We start from the raw sequence: 25280 nt of genomic DNA, 5'->3' as shown, positions 1-25280 counted from the left end.
AAACTTAAAGCACACGATATTGGGGGTAAGGTATTGATGTGGATAGAAAATTGGTTGGCAGACAGGAAGCAAAGAGTGGGAATAAACGAGACCTTTTCAGAATGGCAGGCAGTGATTAGTGGGGTACCGCAAGGCTCAATGCTGGGACCCCAGTTGTTTACAATATATGTTAATGACTTAGACAAGGGAATTAAATGGACCATCTCCAAGTTTGCAGATGACACGAAGCTGGGCGGCAGTGTTAGCTGTGAGGAGGATGCTAAGAGGATGTAGGGTGACTTGGATAGGTTAGGTGAGTGGGCAAATTCATGGCAGATGCAATTTAATGTGGATAAATGTGAGGTTATCCACTTTGGTGGCAAGAACAGGAAAACAGATTATTATCTGAATGGTGGCCGATTAGGAGAAGGGGAGGTGCAACGAGACCTGGGTGTCATTATACACCAGTCATTGAAAGTGGGCATGCAGGTACAGCAGGTGGTGAAAAAGGCGAATGGTATGCTGGCATTCATAGCAAGAGGATTCGAGTATAGGAACAGGGAGGTACTACTGCAGTTGTACAAGGCCTTGCTGAGACCGCACCTGGAGTATTGTGTGCAGTTTTGGTCCCCTAATCTGAGGAAAGACATTCTTGCCATAGAAGAAGTACAAAGAAGGTTCACCAGATTGATTCCTGGGATGGCAGGACTTTCATGTGATGAAAGACTGGCTCGACCATAGACAATAGACAATAGACAATAGGTGCAGAAGTAGACCATTCAGCCCTTCGAGCCTGCACCACCATTCTGAGATCATGGCTGATCATCTACTATCAATACCCGGTTCCTGCCTTGTCCCCATAACCCTTGATTCCCCTATCCATAAGATACCTACCTAGCTCCTTCTTGAAAGCATCCAGAGAATTGGCCTCCACTGCCTTCTGAGGCAGCGCGTTCCACACCTCCACAACTCTCTGGGAGAAGAAGTTCCTCCTGAACTCTAGCCTAAACGACCTACCCCTTATTCTTAAACCATGCCTTCTGGTACTGGACTCTCCCAGCATCTGGAACATATTTCCTGCCTTTATCTTGTCCAATCCCTTAATAATCTTATATGTCTCAATCAGATCCCCCCTCAATATCCTTAATTCCAGCATGTACAAGCCCAGTCTCTCCAACCTCTCTGCGTAAGACAGTCCAGACATCCCAGGAATTAACCTAGTGAACCTACGCTGCACCTCCTCCACAGCCAGGATGTCCTTCCTTAACCCTGGAGACCAAAACTGCACACAATACTCCAGGTGTGGTCGCACCAGGGTCCTGTACAAATGCAAAAGGATTTCCTTGCTCTTGTACTCAATTCCCTTTGTAATAAAGGCCAACATTCCATTAGCCTTCTTCACTGCCTGCTGCATTTGCTCATTCACCTTCAGAGACTGATGAACAAGTACGCCTAGATCTCTTTGTATTTCCCCTTACCTAACTCCACACTGTTCAGATAATAATCTGCCTTCCTGTTCTTGCTCCCAAAGTGAATAACCTCACACTTATTCACATTAGACGCCATCTGCTAAGTTTCTGCCCACTCACCCAGCCTATCCAAGTCACCTTGAATTCTCCTAACATCCTCATCACATGTCACACTGCCACCCAGCTTAGTATCACCAGCAAACTTGCAGATGTTATTCCCAATGCCTTCCTCTAAATCATTGACGTAAATCGTAAACAGCTGTAGTCCCAATACCGAGCCCTGTGGCACCCCACTAGTCACCACCTGCCATTCCGAGAAACACCCATTCACTGCTACCCTTTGCTTTCTACCTGCCAACCAGTTTTCTATCCATGTCAATATCCTCCCCCCAATGCCATGAGCTCTGATTTTACCCACCAATCTCCTATGTGGTACCTTATTAAATGCCTTCTGAAAGTCAAGGTACACCACATCCACTGGATCTCCCGCGTCTATCTTCCTGGTTACATCCTCGAGAAACTCCACTAGATTAGTCAAGCATGACTTGCCCTTGGTAAATCCATGCTGGTTTGGCCCAATCTTATCACTGCTATCAAGATATGCCACTATTTCATCTTTAATAATGGACTCTAGCATCTTCCCCACTACTGATGTTAGGCTAACAGGGCGATAGTTCTCTGTTTTCTCCCTCCCTCCTTTCTTAAAAAGTGGGATAACATTAGCCATTCGCCAATCCTCAGGAACTGGTCCTGAATCTAAGGAACATTGGAAAATGATCACCAATGCATCCACAATTTCCAGAGCCACCTCCTTTAGTACCCTAGGATGCAGACCATCTGGACCTGGGGATTTGTTAGCCTTCAGTCCCATCAGTCTACTCATCACCGTTTCCTTCCTAATGTCAATCTGTTTCAGTTCCTCTGTTACCCTATGTCCTTGGCCCATCCATACATCTGGGAGATTGCTTGTGTCTTCCCTAGTAAAGACAGATCTAAAGTACTTATTAAATACATCTGCCATTTCTCTGTTTCCCATAACAATTTCTCCCCATTCATTCTTCAAGGGTCCAGCATTGTTCTTAACTATCTTCCTTCTCTTCACATACCTAAGAAAACTTTTGCTATCCTCCTTTATATTCCTAGCTAGCTTGCGTTCATACCTCATTTTTTCTCCCCGTATTGCCTTTTTAGTTAAGTTCTGTTGCTCCTTAAAAATTTCCCAATCATCCATCTTCCCACGCACCTTAGCTCTGTTATACTTCTTTTTTAATGCTGTGATATCTCTGACTTCCTTTGTCAACCACTGTGGCCACCGCTTTCCCCGCTTTGAATCCTTCCTTCTCCGGGGGATGAACTGATTTTGCACCTTGTGCATTATTCCCAAGAATACCTGCCATTGCTGTTCCACTGTCTTTTCTGCTAGGATATCCAACCAGTCAACTTTGGCTAGCTCCTCCCTCATGGCTCCATAGTCTCCTTTGTTCAACTGCAATACTGACACTTCTGATCTGCCTTTATCCCTCTCAACTTGCAGATAAAAACTTATCATATTATGGTCACTACCCCCTAATGGCTCCTTTACTTCAAGATCACTTATCAAATCCTGTTCATTGCACAACACTAAATCTAGAATAGCCTTATCCCTGGTCGGCTCTCGTACAAGCTGCTCCAAAAATGCATCCCGCAGGCACTCTACAAACTCCCTATGCTGGGGTCCAGTACCAACCTGATTTTCCCAGTTCACCTGCATGTTGAAATCCCCCATAACTACTGCAACATTTCCTTTGCCACGTGCCATTGTTAACTCCCTATTCAACTTGCATCCAATATCCATGCTACTGTTTGGGGGCCTGTAGATAACACCTATTAGGGTCTTTTTGCCCTTACTGTTCCTTAGTTCTATCCACACTGACTCTAATTCTCCTGATTCTATGTCCCCCCTTGCAAGGGACTGAATCTCATTTCTCACCAACAGGGCCACCTCACCCCCTCTGCCCACCTTTCTGTCCCTTCGATAGCACGTATACCCTTGTACATTCAATTCCCAGTTCTGATCCCCCTGCAGCCATGTCTCCGTTATCCCAACAACATCATAGTTACCCATTCGACCTGAGCTTCAAGCTCATCTGCCTTATTTCTGACACTTTGTGCATTCAGGTATAGAATTTTTAACCCATTTCTCCTCTCTCTGTTTAAATCGCTGCCTATTGTGCATAACCCAGCTCCTCGAACTCCCACCGGGCTATACGCCCCGTGAATTTTGTTGTCCTTCTTAAATTTACTTACTATTTCTGACTAGGCTTATGCTCGCTGGAATTTAGAAGATTGAGGGGGGAATCTTATTGAAATGTATAAAATTCTAAAGGGATTGGACAGGCTAGATGCAGGAAGATTGTTCCCGATGTTGGGGAAGTCCAGAACGAGGGGTCACAGTTTAAGGATAAAGGGGAAGGCTTTTAGGACTGAGATTAGGAAAAACTTCTTCACACAGAGAGTGGTGAATCTGTGGAATTCTCTGCCACAGGAAACAGTTGAGGCCAGTTCATTGGCTATATTTAAGAGGGAGTTAGATATGGCCCTTGTGGCTAAAGGGATCGGGGGTATGGAGAGAAGGCAAGTACAGGGTTCTGAGTTGGATGATCAGCCATGATCATACTGAATGATGGTGCAGGCTCGAAGGGCCGAATGGCCTACTCCTGCACCTATTTTCTATGTTTCTATGTCTAGTCCCCTGGTTCCATCCCTCCTGATAGGTTAGTCTTCATCCAATTAGGTTTCCGCTCTCCTACCTTGTTTGAAATCAAATTCCTTCATCTTTATTAAAGTTTTTTTCCTCTTATTTTATTTCAGTGGCTTCCTTTACCAGGTTGTCCCAAAAACCATTAGCATGGCACAGTAATTTTGTGGCATCTAAGTCAATCCTAAGGCCATTATGAATGTAGTGTTCTGCTACCACCGATTTCTCTGGGTAACCCATACAGATACACTTCCTGTGCTCCTTGATGCTGGTTTCTACCGTGCGACCCGTCTGGCTGATATACACTGCTCCACATTCGCAGGGATTGCTGTAAATGTCAGCTGTCCGGAGTCCCACGTCATCTTTGACCCGCATAAGCTGTGTTTGTGGATGATATTAATCTGGTATTTCTTCAGGATCCTGGCAATCCTCAGAAACTGTGGACATATAGGGAAGACAGGTGGTTCCTCCTCATTGTTAGGTTTCCTGGTGTTTCCATCAGCCCTTTTAGGGATTACTTTTCTTCGCCTGTGAATGCAGAGCAGAGTTTATCAGCCAAATGAGACACACAGTGGAAACCTGCATCAAGGAACACAGGAGGTGTACCCAGAGAAATTGGTGGTAACAGAAAATTGCATTCTATTACCATTGTAGTGGCCACAGATTTCACTTCACTGGCACAAAACTATTGTGCTGTGCTCATGGCTTTTGGGACTACAACCTGGTAAAGGAAGCCATTGAAATAAAACTAGGGGAAAAGCATTTTAACAAAGACTAAGGTCTTGCTGTAAGTAAGAACTAGAATTCGATTGTAAATGAGATGGGAAAGCAGAACCCTGATTGGTTGAGGACTAACCAATCAGGACGGATGGACTACAGGGCTATAAATACCACTGGACTAGGTATGACCAAGCATCATCCCTAATGAAGATAGCGGAGTTCATCATCAAAATGTTATTATAATCGATATCTGAACCCGGTTGGAAGCCCAAGAAGAGTTTATTCATCACATACGCCAGGAAATCACCAGATATTTTTTAACAACTAAGGTATCCAATAACAAGATTCCTCGAAAAGTGAAGGTGACAATAATAGTTAATTATTTTGGTCATCTTCATTGAGATCTGAAGGATTTCTTATTTTAAACTATATAGAATTTTACATAAAATTATTTTTTATTTAGTTTATCACATGTTTACCACCTTCTCTTTCTTATTAAGGTGAGAACTAAGGACCACATATTTGACAGCATCAACCATCTGATCAGTTACCACATGGATAATCACCTACCAATCATCTCATCAGGAAGTGATCTATTTCTTAAGAAACCTGTCAAGAATGATAGGTGAAGAGAAGTTACTTTCAGTTTTAACCATTGCACCTTCTCAATGTTTTAAAAAGCAAGACCATTCCAATGGAATACCATTGTCTGTCTGTATGTGGTCTCTTTCAAGAAATAAAAGAAATCAGCCTACAATGGTCATGATAACTTTGTACTTCTAATTTAAACACGATAAATAATGATGTGATTGGAGTGTCACTGTAAATAATTCATGATATTTTAGGGATATAAATCATGAAATAACAAAGCTACTTCATTTTTAAACACAGGCTACATTAATCTCTTGAAAAAAGAATGAGAACGTGAATAGAGGAGTTAAATTACTGAACTAATAGGCTGGAGACCTGGACAATTAGCCCGCAGACATTAAAATCCCATGTGCCAATTCAGAATATGATGAATTTACCACAGTGATAACAAAACCATAATGTCAGATCAGAACAGATCAAATCAGATTGTTTGATTTATGTAGCCACATAACTACTTAATTTTTAAACACAACTGGCTTTGAGATGGTGGAAAAGCCAATCCTAACTAACTGCAGACCATGGAACTATGCCTTTATTCTTCGGATGTATTGCAACATGTATAGATGCTTTATACAAAGAAGCAAATTATTTTGCTATAAACAACTTCAATGTTTCTTTAAAACTTGTTTCACTGCCTTGACAACAGAATTCTAACCAGAAACCTTAGAAAATGGAATGGAATATTTTCCAGATTATGAGAACACTCAGTCCTCTTTTATTGTCATGTAGAAATGCATATATGTATTAAGAAATGATACAATGTTTCTCCAGAGTGATATCACAGAAAACAAGACAGACCAAAGACTAACACTGACAAACCCACATAATTATAACAAATAGTTACAGCAGTGCAAAGCAATACCATAATTTGATGAAGAACAGTCCATAGGCACAGTGAAAAAATAGTCTCAAAGTCCCGAGTCGATCGACTCCCAAGTCCCCAATAGCAGGCGGCAAAAGGGAGAAACTCCCTGCCATAAACGTCCAGGCACCGTCAACTTGCCGATACCTTGAAAGCACCCGACCACAGCCGACACTGAGTCCATCCGTCCGAAAACTCCAAGTTTCGGAGCAGCCTCTCCAATACAGCCTCCCGAGTGCCATCCTCTGCCAAGTGCCTTCGACCTCTCTCTGGCCGCTAAAACAAACAAAGCCGAGGATTTCGAGGCCTTCAGCTCCGGAGATTCCGGTTACCACACAGTAGCAGCGGGAGCAAAGCAGACATTTCTGAAATTTTCCAGATGTTCTGCTGTGCACTCACGTCTGTCTCCATCAAATCAGGATTGTGCACGCTCCCCTACTTGACAGATAACAGACATCATCACCAAAGTGGCCACGCGCGCTGTTGTCATGCCGCCATCTTCTCCCCCCTCCTGAGAATTTAGTAATGGTTTACCTTGTATCAATACATTTAAAGTACCAATTCCATTACTGCTTTATTAAGCACTTTACTAACTTGGGGCTGTACTATTTTTTGTTCTTTAAGTTTATTAGAAAAGGTATCCCACATGAATGTGTATTTATGCCTTTAAGACAGAGCCAAATATTTCTAATGGAACTTAATCTTTTTACTTTGAAATTACATGAGATACTAACAGATTGAAGCTGATAGAAAAAATAATCATCTTTAAGAACTGTACAAACTTTGATATACTTTTGTGAAAGATAAAATATTAAGGTAATTTAGCTGTTACATGTGCATCTCCACTGTATATCAAAAAGGATAATTAATAGGAAATTAGAATTCCAGTCAGAATGGTGGTTTTTTTGTCAGTTTAAATACTGGACTACAAACGTGACTATTTTTTTACATCCCTTTATCAAAGCATGGCATGATTACAAGCAGTGGTAAATCATTTGGGTGAAAGCTCATCCAATCCAAAGCATTTATTAAAGTTAATGGAGTATTTTTTTAATTCTGGAAGTGCATGACTATGTTTGAAATATGCCATTTGTAAATATTACAATTGTGCTGCCTTACTTCTCACTTTTGTAAAGAATAAAATATTACTTTATTCCTGGCTACCCAACAATGTTTCCCTCTGAACTTTTTCCTTACAAATTATAGGCCACTTGATCCAGATTCCATGCTGTCTTGAATGGTCTCCCATCAGTCCTGTTTACCACTTAATTCCTTGGCAACTTATTTTCCACAACAAATCCATCAATTCCTGCAAGAATGTAATAAATAGTATATGGTCTTATGTGATGCAGATACAATGGACCAAAGCACAAACAAGAGAAAATTTGCAGATGCTGGAAATCCAAGCAACACACACAAAATTCTGGAGGAACTCAGCAGGCCAGGAAAAAAGTACAGTCGATGTTCCAGGCTGTACCCTTCGGTAGGACTGGAGAGAAAAAGCTGAGGAGTAGATTTACCCCATCTTCCTGCCAGCGGAGGTGAGAGCGAAACACAAGGAGATAGGTGAAACCTGGAGGGGAGGGATGAAGTAAAGAGCTGGGAAGTTGATTGGTGAAAGAGACAGAAGGTCATGGAAGAAAGAAAAAGGGGGAAGAAGCACTAGAGGGAGGTGATGGGTGGGCAAGGAAGTGAGGAGAGAGAGGGAAAAGGGAATGGGAAATGGTGAAGGGGAGGTGGGGGGCATTACCAGACATTTGAGAAATCCATCAGTCTGGAGGCTATCCATAACGGAAGATAAGGTGGTGTTCCTCCAACCTAAGTGTGGCCCCATCATGACAGTGGAGGAGGCCATGGATGGACGTATGGGAATGTGAAGTGGAATTAAATCGGGTGGTCACTGGGATATCCTGCTTGTTCTGGTGGACAGAGTGTAGATGCTCAGTGAATCGGTCTCCCAATCTATGTCGGGTCTCAATGATATAAAGGAGGCCACACCAGGAGCACCGGGCCATTGCATCCCACATCTTCACCAACTTTATTGACTCTGGGGAGCTCCCATCCACCACCACCAACTTCATAGTTCCCGCACCCCACACCTCCCATTTCTACCGAAGATCCATAAACCTGCTTGTCCAGGTAGACCCATTGTTTCAGCTTGTTCCTGCCCCACTAAACTCATATCTCCATACCTCGACTCTGTTTCATCCCCCCAGTTCAGTCCCTTCCGACCTACATCCGTGACACTTCACACACACTGGATTTTTTCAAGCATTTCAGGTTCCCTGACCCCATCAGCTTATTTTCACTATGGATGTCCAGTCCCTATGGACCTCCATTCCCCACCAGGAAGGCCTCAAAGCTCTGCATTTCTTTTTGAACACCAGACCCAACCAGTTCCCCTCCATCACCACTCTCCTCCACCTAGCAGAACTTGTCCTCATTCTTAATAATTTCTCCTTTGGCTCCTCCCACTTCCTTCAAACAAAAAGGGTAGCCATGTGTCCCAACTGTCCCTGCCTGTTTGTCAGCTATGTGTCAAGCCTACACTGGTAACTGTCCCGCACTTTCCTATGCTAGATCAGTTGCTGCTGCTTCCTGGTCCCATGTTGAACTCATCAATTTCATCCACTTTGCCTCCTACTTCCACAACACCCTCAAATTCACCTGATCCATTTCCAACACCTCCCTTCCCTTTCTCGATCTCACTGTCTCTATCTTTAGAGACAGCTTATCCATCAATGTCTATTACAAATCCCCGGACTCTCACAGCTACCTGGACTACTCCTCATCCCACCCTGCTATTTGTAAAACCATCACTTCCTTCTCTCAATTCCTCCGTCTCCACCACATCTGCTCTCAAAATTAGGCTTTTCATTCCAGAACGAAGGAGATGTCCTCCTTTTTCAAAGAAAGGAGCTTCCCTTCCTCCACTAAGGCTGCCCTCAACCACATCTCTTCCATTTTACACACGTCTGCTCTTACCAGATCCTCCCACCACCCTACCAGGGATAGGGTTCCTGGTCCTCACCTACCACCCCACCAGCCTCCGCATCCAGCACATAATTCTGTAGAACATAGAACATAGAATAGTACAGCACAGTACAGGCCCTTTGGCCCACAATGTTGTGCCGACCCTCAAACCCTGCCTCCCATATAAGCCCCCACCTTAGATTCCTCCATATACCTGTCTAGTAGTCTCTTAAACTTCACTAGTGTATCTGCCTCCACCACTGACTCAGGCAGTGCATTCCACGCACCAACCACTCTCTGAGTAAAAAACCTTCCTCTAATATCCCCCTTGAACTTCCCACCCCTTACCTTAAAGCCATGTCCTCTTGTATTGAGCAGTGGTGCCCTGGGGAAGAGGCGCTGGCTATCCACTCTATCTATTCCTCTTATTATCTTGTACACCGCTATCATGTCTCCTCTCATCCTCCTTCTCTCCAAAGAGTAAAGCCCTAGCTCCCTTAATCTCTGATCATAATCCATACTTTCTAAACCAGGCAGCATCCTGGTAAATCTCCTCTGTACCCTTTCCAATGCTTCCACATCCTTCCTATAGTGAGGTGACCAGAACTGGACACAATACTCCAAGTGTGGCCTAACCAGAGTTTTATAGAGCTGCATCATTACATCGCGACTCTTAAACTCTATCCCTCGACTAAAACCCCATAAGCTTTCTTAACTACCCTATCTACCTGTGAGGCAACTTTTAGGGATCTATGGACATGTACCCCCAGATCCCTCTGCTCCTCCACACTACCAAGTATTTTGCCATTTACTTTGTACTCTTCCTTGGAGTTTGTCCTTCCAAAGTGTACCACCTCACACTTCTCCGGGTTGAACTCTATCTGCCACTTCTCAGCCCACTTTGGAATCCTATCAATGTCTCTCTGCAATCTTTGACAATCCTCTACACTATCTACAACACCACCAACCTTTGTGTCATCTGCAAACTTGCCAACCCACCCTTCTACCCCCACATCCAGGTCGTTAATAAAAATCACGAAAAGTAGAGGTCCCAGAACAGATCCTTGTGGGACACCACCTGTCACAATCCTACAATTTGAATGTACTCCGTCCACCATCACCCTCTGCCTTCTGCAGGCAAGCCAATTTTGAATCCACCTGGCCAAACCTCCCTGGATCCCATGCCTTCTAACTTTCTGAATAAGCCTACCGTGTGGAACCTTGTCAAATGCCTTCCTAAAACCATATAGATCACATCCACTGCACTACCCTCATCTATATGCCTGGTCACCTCCTCAAAGAACTCTATCAGGCTTGTTAGACATGATCTGCCCTTCACAAAGCCATGCTGACTGTCCCTGATCAGACCATGATTCTCTAAATGCCTATAGATCCTATCTCTAAGAATCTTTTCCAACAGCTTTCCCACCACAGACATAAGGCTCACTGGTCTATAGTTACCCGGACTATCCCTACTACCTTTTTTGAACAAGGGGACAACATTTGCCTCCCTCCAATCCTCCGGTACCATTCCTGTGGACAACGAGGACATAAAGATCCTAGCCAGAGGCTCAGCAATCTCTTCTCTCACCTCGTGGAGCAGCCTGGGGAATACTCCGTCAGGCCCCGGGGACTTATCTGTCCTAATGTATTTTAACAACTCCAACACCTCCTCTCCGAAACTTCTGCCACTTCCAGTAGGATCCCACCACCAAGCACATCTTTCCCTCCCCCAACTTTCTGCTTTCTGCAGGGACCACTTCCTATGCAACTCCCTTGTCCATTCGTCCCTCCCCACCGATCTCCCTCCTGGCACTTATCCTTGCAAGCAAAACAAATGCTGCCCCTGCCCCTACACCTCCTTCCTCACTACCATTCAGGGCCTTAAACAGTCCTTCTAGATGAGGCGACACTTCACCCGTGAGTCTGTTGGAGTCATATAATGTGTTTGGTGTTCCCGGTTTGGCCTCCTGTATATCAGTGAGACCCCATGTAGAGTGGGAGACCGCTTCGCTGAGCACCTATGCTCCGTCTACCGGAGCAAGCGGGATCTTCCAGTGGCCACCCATTCCGATATGTCCATCCACTGTCATGATGAGACTATAGTTCGGTTAGAGGAACAACATCTTATATTCCGTTTGGGTAACCTCCAACCTGATGACATTAACAGTGATTTCTCATACTTCCGTTAATGCCCCCACCCTTCACCATTTTCCATCTCCTTTTCCCTGTCTCTTTATCCCCCCATCGCCTCCCTCTGGTGCTCCACCCCCCCCTTTCTTCTTTCTTCCATGGCCTTCTGTCTCTTTCACCGATCAACTTCCCAGCTCTTTACTTCATCCCTCCCCCTCCAGGTTTCACCTATCACCTGATGTTTCTCTCTCCCCTTCCCCCACCTTTTAAATATACTCCTCAGCTTTTTTTTCCTCCAAAGACTTTTTGGCCCAAAACATTAACTGTACTTTTTTCCATAGATGCTGCCTGGTCTGCTGAGTTCCTCCAGCATTTTGTGTGTGTTACAATAGGCCAGAGGGCCTGTTTGTATGCTATATTGTTCCAGTTCCTATGTCTGTAATATTTTAACAAAGTGTAATGCTTAAATTGTTGGAAAATATATTCTATTTACAATTAAGTGCTTCATCTTATTTGGATAAATCCCCAGAGCCTGATGCTGATGTGATATAACCCAGATTATTGAGAAAGGCCATGGATGAGTTTGCTGGGGCAATGACCAAGATATTCATGTCCTCTCAAGCCACAGTGAGGCCCTAGAGGGTCTATGAGTAGCTAATGTTGTTCAATTATTCAAGAAGGGAAATATGGATAATCCTGGAATCTGTCTTAGTGAGAAAGCTATTGGAGAGGATCTTAATGATAAGGTTTATGAGCATTTGGAAAACCATGACTTTGTGCAGGGCAAGTTGTGTTTTACAAAGCTGACAGAAATTTTCAAAGAGGTGATGAAGGTAGGGCCATGGATGTTGTTTACATGCATTTTAGTGAAGCATTTGACAAGGCTTCCAAAGGGTTTTTGCATAGCAGGGGAATTTAGGGTTATGGGTAAAAGGCAGGTCATTGGAGCTGAGTCCATGGCCAGATCAGCTATATTCTTATTAAATGGTGTTCCTATTTCTTATGTTCTTATGGTCTCATGGGAGGCTCATGCAGAAGATTAAGTTGTATGGGATCCATGGTAGCTTGGTCATTTGTATTCAGAACTGGCTTGCCCATAGAAACCAGAGGGTAGTGGGCAATGGGACATTCTAGTTGGTGACGAGTCTGTGATTAGTAGTGTTCAGTAGGGGTCCATATTGGGAGCTCCACTGGTTGTGATTTATATAGACAGCGTTTCAAAACATTCTCAGGTGAGCAGTCAGAATTAGTTATGCATTTTAGCACAAGATCATAAGATCATCCTTATCCTTATCTATTCCCGCTCTCACCAGGAGCACAACCAGCATGTCTGAAGAGTACTCAGATGCCTTCTTGAAAATAACCTGTATGCCAAGCCTGAAAACTGTGAATTCAATAAAGACAAAGTGTCATTTTTGGGCTATATACATACTCCATCCAGTGTTCAAATGGACCCTAGTAAAGTTCAGGCAGTTGCAGAGTGACCCAAACCATCTACAGTCAAACAGGTACGGTGTTTCATGGGGTTTCCAAACTTTTATCGCTGCTTCAGCCGGAATTTTGGCTCTATTGCGGCTCCAATTAATGCACTCACAAAGAAGACCTTGGCAGGATTCCATTGGATGGATGATGCCAACCAAGTATTTTCCGAGCTAAAGCGATGTTTCACCACTGCCCTGCTACTGCAACACCCAGACCCATCTCAGCCATTCATTGTCGAGGTTCTTGCATCCGATGTAGGCATTGGAGCTGTCCTCTCTCAGTGCTCATCTGCGGATAGCCGGCTGCACCCTTGTGCCTTTCTTTCCCATTGCTTGACTCCAACCGAGAGGAATTACGATGTTGGGAACTGGGAGCTTCTGGCTGTCAAGGAGGCCCTGGAGGAATGGTGACACTGGCCGGAGGGGGCAGAGCATCCATTCTTGGTCTTGACAGATCACAAAACCTCTCCCATATTCAGGATGCTAAGAGACCCAACTCTCGTCAAGCCCAGTGGGCTCTCTTCTTCACACGATTCAATTTCATCTTCACATCGTCCTGAAGGCAAGAATACAAAGGCCGACGCTTTCTCCCGGCAGTTTGACGGATCTGAGGACAATGCTGATCCAGAGCCCATTCTTCCTTGCTTGTGTATTGCTGGTCTGGTGATCTGGGGAATAGAGGCAGAGGTGAGGGCTGCCCAACAATCAGATCCAGGTCTGGAGGGGGGACCTCCCAACTGGCTGTTTGACCCTGCTGTGGTGCGTTCCAAAGTGTTGGAATGGGGTCACTCCTCCTGTCTGGCCGGACATCCAGGAAGTCAATGGACTCAGGAGTTTATAAAGAGACAATTTTGGTGGCCATCTATGTCCAGGATGCCCACGACTTTGTATCTGCCTGTCCCACCTGCGCTCGGAACAAGACATCACACCAGCATCCTGCGGGTCTGTTATGTCCACTGCCTGTGTCCCACCGCCCCTGGTCCCACCTCTCATCACTGGTCTGCTCCCGGCTAATGGAAACACCACCATTTTGGTCATTGTAGATTGATTTTCCAAGGCTGCCCACTTCATTGCCCTCCCCAAGCTCCCACTAGCTTGTGAGACTGCCACACTCATGGTTCAACATGTGTTCAGGCTCCATGGCTTTCCTCAAGACATAGTGTCTGATCGTGGACGACAGCTCACTTCCCGCTTTCGGAAGGCTTTCTGCTCTCTTGTAAGAGCCATGGCCAGCCTCTCATCTGGCTTCCACCCCCAATCCAATGGCCAGACTGAGAGTGAACCAGGAGCTGGAGACAACCCTGCGCTGTCTTGTCTCTTCCAACCCCACATTCTGGAGCTCACAATTGGTTTGGGCAGAGATCGCCCACAATAACCTCCAGTCGTCCTCCACCGGTATTTCTCCCTTTGAATGACGGAAGGGATTCCAGCTACTGCTCTTCTCTGATCAGGAGATCGATGTAGAAGTTCCTGCTGCTGAACAGATCCAGTACTACAAGCGCACCTGGAGACGAGTCAGGGCTTCTCTGCTGCGTGCTCAGAAACAACATTCCCGGCAGGCTGATTGGCTCTGTCAACAGGTAAGGGCATTCAAGCCCGGAGAGGAGGTCTGGTTGGCATCAAGGAATCTTCCCCTGAAAGTTGAGAGCCAGAATTGGCACCGCACTACGTGAGACCATTTGTAGTGGAAAAGGCTGTCAACAAGATGTCCTATAGATTGCATCTACCAGCATCAATGAAGATCCTCCCAGTATTCCATGTTTCCCAGCTCCCACCTCTCCCCTGGCCTCAGTCACCCAATCTTCCCCTCCTCCCTGCCTGGTAGATGGTTCCTTTGTCTATACTATGTGGCACCTCCTGGCATCTCGCTGGATACATGGTAAGGTCCAGTACCTTGTTGACTGGGAAGGGTATGGCCCAGAAGAACATACTTGGATCCTGGTAAAGGACATCTGGGAGAAGTCGCTGATCTGGGACTTCCAGCGGACACAGATCTGTGGTGCCTCAGGGGCTATGCCTAGAGTGGGGGGGGGGGGCCTGGCACAACCACGGATTCAGCAGTGCAGTAGATACGGCAATTGCGCTTGTGAATATGCACGTGTTAGCTAATTATTATTTAATTATGATAGTATTTAACTCCATACCTGTTGTTGTAGTGCTTGTCAAGACTTGGACAGAGCACAGCAATGCTTCGCTGCATGTTTGCATTCGGCCTTGCCTGAGAAATTGGACTGTCTAGTCAACTGACTCTGAAGACTAGCAGTATTTGTTTAATTCAAGACGAAGCTATACTCAGGTTGGAGGAACAACACCTTATATTCCGTCTGGGTAGCCTCCAACCTCATGGCATGAATATTGACTTCTCTAACTTCTGTTAATGCCCTTCCTCCCGTTCTTACCCATCCCTTATTTGTCTATTTATTTATCTATCTATTTATATATTTATTTTTAATTTTTCCCTTTTTTTCTCTCTCTGTCCCTCTCACAATAATTCCTTGACTGCTCTCCATCTTCCTCTGGCGCTCCGCTCCCCCTTTCTTTCTCCCTAGGCCTCCCATCTCATGATCCTCTTCCTTCTCCAGCCTTGTATCCCTTTTGCCAATCAACCTTCCAGCTCTTAGCTCTATCCCTCTGTTACGTAACTGGCAACAGTGAATATCAATCGAGACAGGTTATATAAAAAAAAACCAAACATTTATTAAACACAGATAAACAATAAAAAAAAACAAATGAAAACCTTAACTGGAAGGTAACTGCTGTGCGGCCGTTCAACAAATCGCCACTCAGTACTGGTTCTTAAAGCGGTAAAGTCAAATACAGTTCTTAAAATGGTAAATTCGGAAGTCCAACAGATTTATACATTCAATTGCGAGAGACTTCTCTGGAGAAGGACTTCTTCATAGACGCGACTTTCCTGCTGGTTCTGTCCAAAAGGATTCATGATGAAGGAAATAAACAGCTTAAAACAACTGACCTTTCTTCTGGCAAGCAAATCCTGCATGAACCACCTTGCCCTTTTAGCAGGAGTTACCTTTAATGCAGGTCGCTGCTTCTTCAACGAAGACTCAATAAGGTCGATCCTTTGTTAAATTGCCGAATGATACCAAATTCTCTTAATCCTTCAGGTGCTGTACTTCGATACAGTCTTCACTCTCCGATACTACTGAAAAGGTACATCAACAAATCTGGCAGAAATGGGTAAACTGCAAATCCAGCGCTATTGTACCTTACAATAGAACATAAAACTCTGTTTTAAAAATGAAACTGCGTCATAAAACAAATGCACAACGGAACAGAGAAACTGACTAACGTTTTAGCTGGAAAACTAACTGCGTCACCAGGGGTCTACCCTTTTATACCCGTGGTGAACATGTCATCACATGACCTCACATTGGTGGGAAAATTACAGCAGGTGACTTCCAAAAGACCATTACATCATTCTCACAAGAAAGTCACAAGACCTCCTTGAGGTATGTAACACCTCCCCCCCCAAAAAAAAATTTGGTCTCTTAAGGAACAAAATTTTAACAATTAACAATTTACACAAAAAAATACAAAGGTATAAAATTTTCAACATACAGAGTATTATCTTTCAGCACTCTACAAACTAATATACAGTAGGAGTGTTACAAATGTTAAAATACCACTCCATAAAAAAATTTCATTGTACATTTAACATCTAGATAGACAATCAGCGATCACATTATCTTTACTTTTAATATGAGTGCTCAAACTATTATACTCTCATAACATTAAACTCCAATTTAATAATCTATTTCTGTTTTTCATCTTAACTCAAAAACACTAACGGATTATGATCAGTATAAACTGTGAGTGGTTTATGAGTAGTACTAACATACACTTCAAAATGTTGTAAAGCCAAAACAAGGGATAATAATTCCTTTTCTATTGTTGAATAATTTCTTTGATGGGCATTAAATTTCTTAGAAAAATAAGCTACCGGACAATCAACTTCATCACCATCATTTCTTTGAAGTAACACTGCTCCTGCAGCTTCATCACTAGCATCTGCAGCTAACAAAAATGGTTTTTCAAAGTCAGGAGATTTGAGTACAGGTTGACTACATATTATAGTTTTCAATTTATCAAATGCTTCCTGACAAGACTCTGTCCAAACAAACTTTTCATTTTTCTTCAAGAGATTAGTTAATGGAAGAGCAATACTCACAAAATTCTTACAAAATTTTCTGTAATATCCTACCATACCCAAGAATCTTCTGAGAGTTTTCTTACCAGTTGGAGTGGGTACTTCTAAAATTGCCTGAACTCTTGCTTGAACAGGAACTAATTTTCCTTGACCCACAACAAAACCAAGGTAAGTCACTGTGGCATGGCCAAATTCACTTTTAGCTAAGTTAATAGTTAAGTTAGCTTTTGAAAGTCTCTCAAATAGTTTCTCCACTGCAGTAATATGTGCTTTCCACGTATTATAAATCATCAGTATAGGCGTCTGTATCTTTTAATCCATGAATCACACTATTAATCATCCTCTGAAAAGTACCTGGTGCATTCTTCATCTCAAATGGAAGAACATTATATTCATATAACCCAGATGGGGTTACAAATGCAAAAATCTCTCGACCTCTATCCATCAATGGAACACACCAATAACCTTTTAACAAATCAATCTTTGTGAGGAATTTGGCTTGTCCAACTTTATCCACACGATCATCTACCCTAGGGATTGGATATGCATCAGTTTTTGTCACAGCATTCACCTTCCTGTAATCTGTACAAAACCTAATACTATTGTCTGGCTTAGGCACAATAACACACGGTGAACTCCAATTCGAATTAGAATGTCTAATAATATCATTCTCCAACATATACTTAATTTCTTGTTCGGCAAGTTCACATATTTCCCTGTTCATTCGATACAGATGTTTTTTTATGGGTTTTACATCTCCAACATCTACATCACGTGAAGCTACAGTTGTTCTTCTCGGAATGTCTGGAAATAAATCTCTATATTTAAAAATTAATTGTTTCATCTGCTTTCTCTGCTCTGGCTGTAAATGAGCTAATTTCTCATCAATATTTCCTAGAATTTTTGAATTTGGTAACCTGGCTGAAATAATGTTGGGTTTAAAATGAGTTTCTGATGAATCATCCATTAAGTTTTTATAAAGATCAGACTCATTATTGACCACAACAGTCATAGTAGCAGCTTCTCTCTCATAATACGGTTTTATCATATTTATATGACACAGCTGTGTTGGTTTTCTTCGATCTGGGGTTTTTATCATGCAATACACATCATTTACCTTAGATTTAATTTCATAAGGACCATGAAATTTAGCTTGTCATGGGTTCCTTTGTACCGGGAGAAGAACCAACACCTTATCTCCAGGCTTAAATAACCTCATTCCAGCTTCCTTATCATACCAAGTCTTCACTTTCTCTTGAGCCAATTTTAAATTTTCCTCACCAAGCTACAAGCTTTATATAATCTTTCTTTAAATTTTAAAACGTAATCTAGCAAATTAGTGTGTACCTCTTTATTAATCCACTGTTCCTTCAACAAGGCCAAAGGTCCTTGAACTCTATGCCCAAACACAAGTTCAAAAGGACTAAAACCTAATGATTCCTGTACTGCCTCCCTTACTTCAAAAAGTAATAAATGTACACCTTCATCCCAGCCCTTTTCATTTTCCACACAATATGTCCTAGTCACAGTTTTTAATGTAGAATGGAATTTCTCCAAGGCTCCTTGCAATTCTGGATGATAGGCTGATGAGATAATCTGTTTTGCTCCCAGTTTATAAACTATCTGCTGTGTTACGTACCCCGTAACTGGGTTAGTTGCCAAACCAGCAGAAATGGACCACTATTTGGAGTCTGGTTTACTGGAAGCTAATAAAGTTTTATTAAAGAAATAAGTAACACAGTACTCTAATCGTACAGATATAAATGCAACAGGTTAGCAATGATAAAACACACATGTACACAGAACTAGGGTAATAGGAATCAACCAAGCTCTATCACAGTCTAGGAGTAAAATGATCAGTCTCAAGTGACGCAGAGTTCAGTTCAGCTTAGTACAGTTCGCAGTAATCGCTGTTGTGCCATTGGAGAGAGAGAGAGAATGCAAATTTTGATTCAAACGGACCTTTGATGTTCTTCGCAGTTAGCTTTTGGGCGAACCCTTTTATGTCTTCTGTGGTCACCGACTGTGACCCCTCCATTCCGGATAAGACCGTTCTTCCGTGGTGAACCCGGCACCCAGGCAAGGGCGGACACACACACCAGGTTCCTGCCGATGGTCCCTTTTTACCCTGTGAGTCTATGGTCGGTTCCCCCGAACCAGACGTCCAACACTCACCAACTTGTGGGGGCACACCACTCTTCCAGGGTCTCATTATCTCGTGATCTCGTGGTGTGAGTCGTGCCTTAGCGAACCTGTTCTTTTTATCCCCCTGCTGGGGTATCGCCTGTCCATCAAACTTCAAACAGTTCAGGTTCAAAGCAACCGGTCTGTCAATACTCTGAATTGTGTTTCTCTTCGTTATCTCTCTCCTCTCTCATTAATATTTTGAACATTTCTCCATTGTCTCACTTATCTCTCTCTCATTAGCATCAATCTTCTGATAACTTGGTTTTTCGTCAAAGCTGAAACAATCCCAACATACAATTACTACCTTGATCTGATTGTATTTCCTTAGGCAACCCAAAATAAGTAAAGAATTTTATAAGAGCCTTTGTCACAGTTTTGGCTGTTACATTCCTAAGAGGTATTGCCTCTGGAAACCTAGACACTGTGCACATAATAGTTAACAAATATTGATGTTCAGTTTTAGTTTTTGGCAAAGGACCTACACAGTCAACAATGATTTTTGAGAGCAGCTCACCAAATGCTGGAATTGGTTGCAGTGGGGCCACTGGAGTAACCTGATTAGGTTTACCCACAATTTGACACGTATGACACGTTCGACAAAATGTCGCTACATCCTTTCTTAAACAAGGCCAATAAAATGTTTAAAAACCTTGTTCATAGTTTGCTTTACACCTAAATGACCACTCAAAGGAATACTGTGAGCCATAGTTAAAATCCCATGTCAATAAACTTTAGGAACTACTACCTGGTGATTAACTTCCCATTCCTCACTAGCAGGAATTATAGGCGATCTCCACTTTCTCATTAATACTCCCTTTTCAAAATAATATCTGTTACGTACCCCGTAACTGGGTTGTCAAACCAGCAGAAATGGAACACTCGTTGGAGTCTGTGATTACTAGAAACTAATAAAGTTTTATCAAAAAAAATAAGTAATACAGTACACTAGCCGCAAGGATATAAATGTAACAGATTAGCAATGATAGTATACACATATACACAGAAATAGGGTAATAGGAATCAACCAAGCTCCATCGCAGTCTAGGGGTAAAATGATCGGTCTTAAGGTGAAGCAGAGTTCAGTTCAGTCTAGTGTAGTTCGAAGTAATCGCTGTTGTTGGACCGTTGGGGGGGGGGGAGAGAGAGAGATAGATAGATAGATACAGTTGAGGTTTCAGGCAAACCTTTCAAGGCCTTCTGATCCCGTTGTGGTCACCGACTGTGACCCCTCCGTCAGATGCGATCGTTCTTCCATGGTGAACCTGGCACCCAGGCAAGGGCGGACACACAACAGGTTCCCACCGGTCGTACCTTTACACCCTGTGAGCCTCTGACTGATTTCCATGAATCAGTCCTCCAAACTCCCACCAGCTTGTGGGGCACAATGCTCTTTCCAGGGTCTTGTGGCATGTGTCCTGTGCCTTAGCAAATCCGCTATTTTATCCCTCCCCCCATGGGGTATCACCTGTCCGTCAAACTTCACACTTCCTATTGTCTCAGCAGGATTGTTAATGAGTATTTCAGGTTCAGAGCAAACTGTCTGTGGCAGATGCCAAGATATTGAATTATGATTTTCTCTCTCGTCATCTCTCTCTTCTCTCTTATTAGCATTTTGAATGGCTCTCCTTTGTCTCTCGTTATCTCTCTCTCATTAACAGCATCCGTTCTGCAGCTCCTCTTGGCTTCACACATGACATATCCTACTGCCACCTTCTTAATTTCACTATCTGGAAGAGCTTGTTCCTTTAATTTAACTATCTCAGGATCTCTACCCTGCTCTGCTATCATCTCCTTCCGAGATATAGACAAATCTTCATGGTCAGGCTTACTACCAAAATCCTGATCAAATAATGTTGGTAAGAAAGTTTCTGATACAGGTATCCCCCGCTTTACGAACGTTCACTTTACGAAACCTCACTGTTACAAAAGACCTACATTAGTACCCTGTTTTCGCTTTCAGAAGGTGTTTTCACTGTTATGAAAAAAAAGCGGCGCGCAAAAAAAATCAAAGGTGATGCAATCGGTAATCAGCACTGATCTGGGCCGACCTAATTAATTAGCATGTTTGTTTCGGCATTTTTCTTAAAGATGTGCTGTGTGCCTCCCGGCTACCGTTGGACCCCTGCGTGCTTCGCGGCAATGTATCGGTCAGCAGCCCGGAGGGTGGGGGCCACTGCACCACCCAACCTGCAATGATTCAGTCTAACACACCATCATCAGTGTGCTCGACGCTGAACCAATTCCAGTAAGTGATACTACACTGTACATACATTATTTCTACTTTATATCGGCTGTGTATTTTTATGTGTTACTTGGTATGATTTGGCAGCTTCATAGCTTAAAGGTTACTGGAGAGCGCTTGCGCGGTGTTTTTGCCAACAGTGCTTGTGTGAGATTTTCTGCCGATGGCACTTGTGTGAGATTTTCGCTACGGAGAACAGTTCAGTAATGATGGTGGAAAAGTATTTCTACTTTATATAGGCTGTGTATTTATCATATCATTCCTGCTTTTACTATATATTACTGTTATTTTAGGTTTTATGTGTTATTTGGCATGATTTGGTAGGTTATTTTTGGGTCTGCAAACACTCACAAAATTTTCCCATATAAATAAATGGTAATTGCTTCTTCGCTTTACGACATTTCGGCTCATGAACCATTTCCTAGGAGTGCAGTGGAACAGAGGGATCTGGGAATACAGATACAAAGTTCCCTAAAAGAGTCGTCACATGTAGATAGGGTCGTAAAGAGAGCTTTTGGTACATTGGCCTTTATTAATCGAAGTATTGAGTATAAGAGCTGGAATGTTATGATGAGGTTGTATAAGGCATTGGTGAGACCGAATCTGGAGTATTGTGTTCAGTTTTGGTCAGGATATAAATAAGGTTGAAAGAGTGCAGAGAAGGTTTACAAGGATGTTGCCGGGACTTGAGGAACTCAGTTACAGAGAAAGGTTGAATAGGTTAGGACTTCATTCCCTGGAGCGTAGAAGAATGAGGGGAGATTTGATAGAGGTATATAAAATTATGATGGGTATAGATAGAGTGAATGCAAGCAGGCTTTTTCCACTGAGGCAAGGGGAGAAAAAAACCAGAGGACATGGGTTAAGGGTGAGGGGGGAAAAGTTTAAAGGGAACATTAGGGGGGGCTTCTTCACACAGAGATTGGTGGGAGTATGGAATGAGCTGCCAGACGAGGTGGTAAATGCGGGTTCTTTTTTAACACTTAAGAATGAATTGGACAGATACATGGATGGGAGGAGTATGGAGGGATATGGTCCGTGTGCAGGTCAATGGGACTAGGCAGAAAATGGTTCGGCACAGCCAAGAAGGGCCAAAGGGCCTGTTTCTGTGCTGTAGTTTCTATGGTTCTATGGCTCTACCTTCGGATGGCAGGGGAAACCTGCACATCCTCAAAATTCGAATCTTGAGTTGAACAGTCATGGGTAACAACCTCATCCTGTACATCAGCCTTTTTAGCCAGAGCTCTTGTTACAGGAAGAATCTGTGTTAGAATCCCTCTGTGGTTCCTCAGAATTAGGATTTATTGTTAAATGCACTTCAGGAAAAACTTGTCCACCTGCTAAGTCATTCCCTAACAAAAGAGAAACATCATTCACAGGTAAGCTGGATTGTAGTCCTACTTTAACAACCCCTGTAATTAATCCTGACTTTAAATTTACTCTATGTAAATATACTGGCATAAGGGCACTCCCAGCTCCTCTTATATAGTTTACCTCAGCAATGTCAGACTCATCACTAAACTTTAGCACACTGTCTAATATTAGTGATTGAGAAGCTCCAGTATCTCTAAGTATTCTTATTGGTACTGAACTGGATCCTTCTTTCAAGGATACAAATCCTTCTGTTATAAAATGTACATATCCCCTCTTAACCTGGTCAGAATCTGACAAAAATTCACTAGTATTTATCAAACTCTGTGGATTTACAGGTGTTTCCATATGCTGCACACAAGCATCTGGGACGGCTTTCTTCTCTTTCTTTTTCAATGGAAAACAGTTAGCTATTACAAGTCCAGGTTTCTTACCATAATTACAAATAATACCAAAATGTCTTTCCTTCACATGTCTCCCTTCATCTTTACTTTTCACACTTACTTCAGATTTAATTTCCGGTTTACTTCGACTCTCCGTGCTATTTTTCCTTTTAAAAGTTCTATCTGGAGAAAATTTATTCTTATGAATTAAAACATACTCATCAGCTAATTTAGCAGTCTCCTGCAACGTAGCAGTGTCCCTTTCATTTAAGTATGTTCTCACTTCAACAGAAATGCTTCTTTTAAATTCCTCCAGTAAAACCAACTCTTTTAGTTTATTATACTCCCCATTCACATATTTAGAGGAAACCCATTGCTCAAAACACACAGATTTCTTGTAGGCAAATTCCACATGTTTTTTCCATCGATTTCTTCAAATTTCTGAATCTTTCTATATACGCTTCCGGAACCAACTCATATGCCTTCAATATATGCTGTTTAACAATATCATAATCCAGTACTTGTTCAGCATTTAAAGCTGTATAAACTTGTTGTGCCTTGCCTTTAATTACACTTTGTAACATCACTGGCCATTGCTCTCTCGGCTAGCCTAAACTCATAGCAACGGTTTTGAAATGCTGGAAATATTTGTCCACTTCAGCTTCATTAAATGGAGGAGCCAAAATAACCTCACGACTAGCAATAAACTGTTGCATAGAACCAGAAGACTGATTTCCGGACTTTAATTTCTCCATCTCTAGCTCGAATTTCCTCTGGTTTTCAGCTTCTCTTTCTTTAAATTCCCTTATTTTATGGGCCTCTCTAGACTCGAATTCCTTCTATTTATTTTCAGCTTCTAACCGACTTCTTTCCAATCAGCTTCCAATTGCTTTAACTTTATTTGTTCAAGATGTAACTGCATTTCCAGATTACTCATTGGAAACCTATCTAACACCTCATCCTCAAACGTTTTCAAACTTATATAATGCTCAGCGATTTTTCTTTGAATTAAGGCCTTTGTGGTACGCTTCGTAATTCCCTTAATATCCAACCTCCTAGCAATCTCCACTACAACAGGTTTTCTCGCATTTGCTAAAAACTCCGGGTCAGGCGAATCCATAAAGTTGTCAATATTCATTGCAGCCGAATACCACTCACACACCAATCAAACTAAAAAAAAATCAGGTATTTCCCTTTGCCAAGTCAGAATGGCAATTAAACAAGCACTTAAGCTCAAAAATTTGGAACAAAATCTGGACGAGCCCCCAAAATTTGTTACGTAACCAGCAACAATGAATATCAATCGAGACAGGTTATATAAAAAACAACCAAACATTTATTAAGCACAGATAAACAATAAAATAAACAAATGAAAACCTTAACTGGAAGTTAACCGCTATGCGGCCGTTCAACAAATCACCACTCGGTACTGGTTCTTAAGGCGATAAATACGAAAACAGCTCTTAAATTTGGAGAGACTTCTCTGGAGACGGACTTCTTCATAGATGCGACTTTCCTGCTGGTTCTGTCCAAAAGGATTCACGAATGAAGGAAATAAATGGCTTAAATCAACTGACCTTTCTTCTGGCGAGCAAATCCTGCATGAACTACCTTTCTCTTTTGGCAGGAGTTATCTTTGATGCAGGTCACTACTTCTTCAACGAAGACTAAATAAGGTCGATCTTCTGTTAAATTGCCGAATGATAGCAACTTCTCTTAATCCTTCAGGTGCTGTACTTCGATAAAGTCTTCACTCTCCGATACTACTGAAAAGGTACATCAACAAATCTGGCAGAAATGGGTAAACTGCCAATCCAGCGCTATTGTACCTTACAATAGAACGTAAAACTCCATTTTAAAAATGAAACTGCTTCATAAAACAAATACGCAACAGAACAGAGACACTGACTGATGTTCTAGCTGG

General features: G+C 42.7%; 1 protein-coding gene across 3 annotated transcripts in view; it reads left to right on the top strand.

Moving 5' to 3' along the window:
* The window catches only part of LOC134355954 (SHC-transforming protein 1-like), a 203835-nt gene extending 198186 nt beyond the window's left edge, over positions 1-5649 (top strand). For all 3 annotated transcript variants that reach the window (XM_063066499.1, XM_063066497.1, XM_063066498.1), the window contains one exon: positions 5406-5649. In XM_063066499.1, coding sequence (XP_062922569.1) covers positions 5406-5534 — 129 coding nt within the window. In that variant the 3' untranslated portion in view covers positions 5535-5649. The remainder of the gene's footprint in view (positions 1-5405) is intronic.
* The last annotated feature ends 19631 nt before the right edge of the window (positions 5650-25280 follow it).

Source organism: Mobula hypostoma, chromosome 13 (assembly GCF_963921235.1).
Source record: "Mobula hypostoma chromosome 13, sMobHyp1.1, whole genome shotgun sequence".
Lineage (NCBI taxonomy): Eukaryota > Metazoa > Chordata > Chondrichthyes > Myliobatiformes > Myliobatidae > Mobula > Mobula hypostoma.
This window is presented reverse-complemented; position numbering and strand designations above follow the sequence as displayed.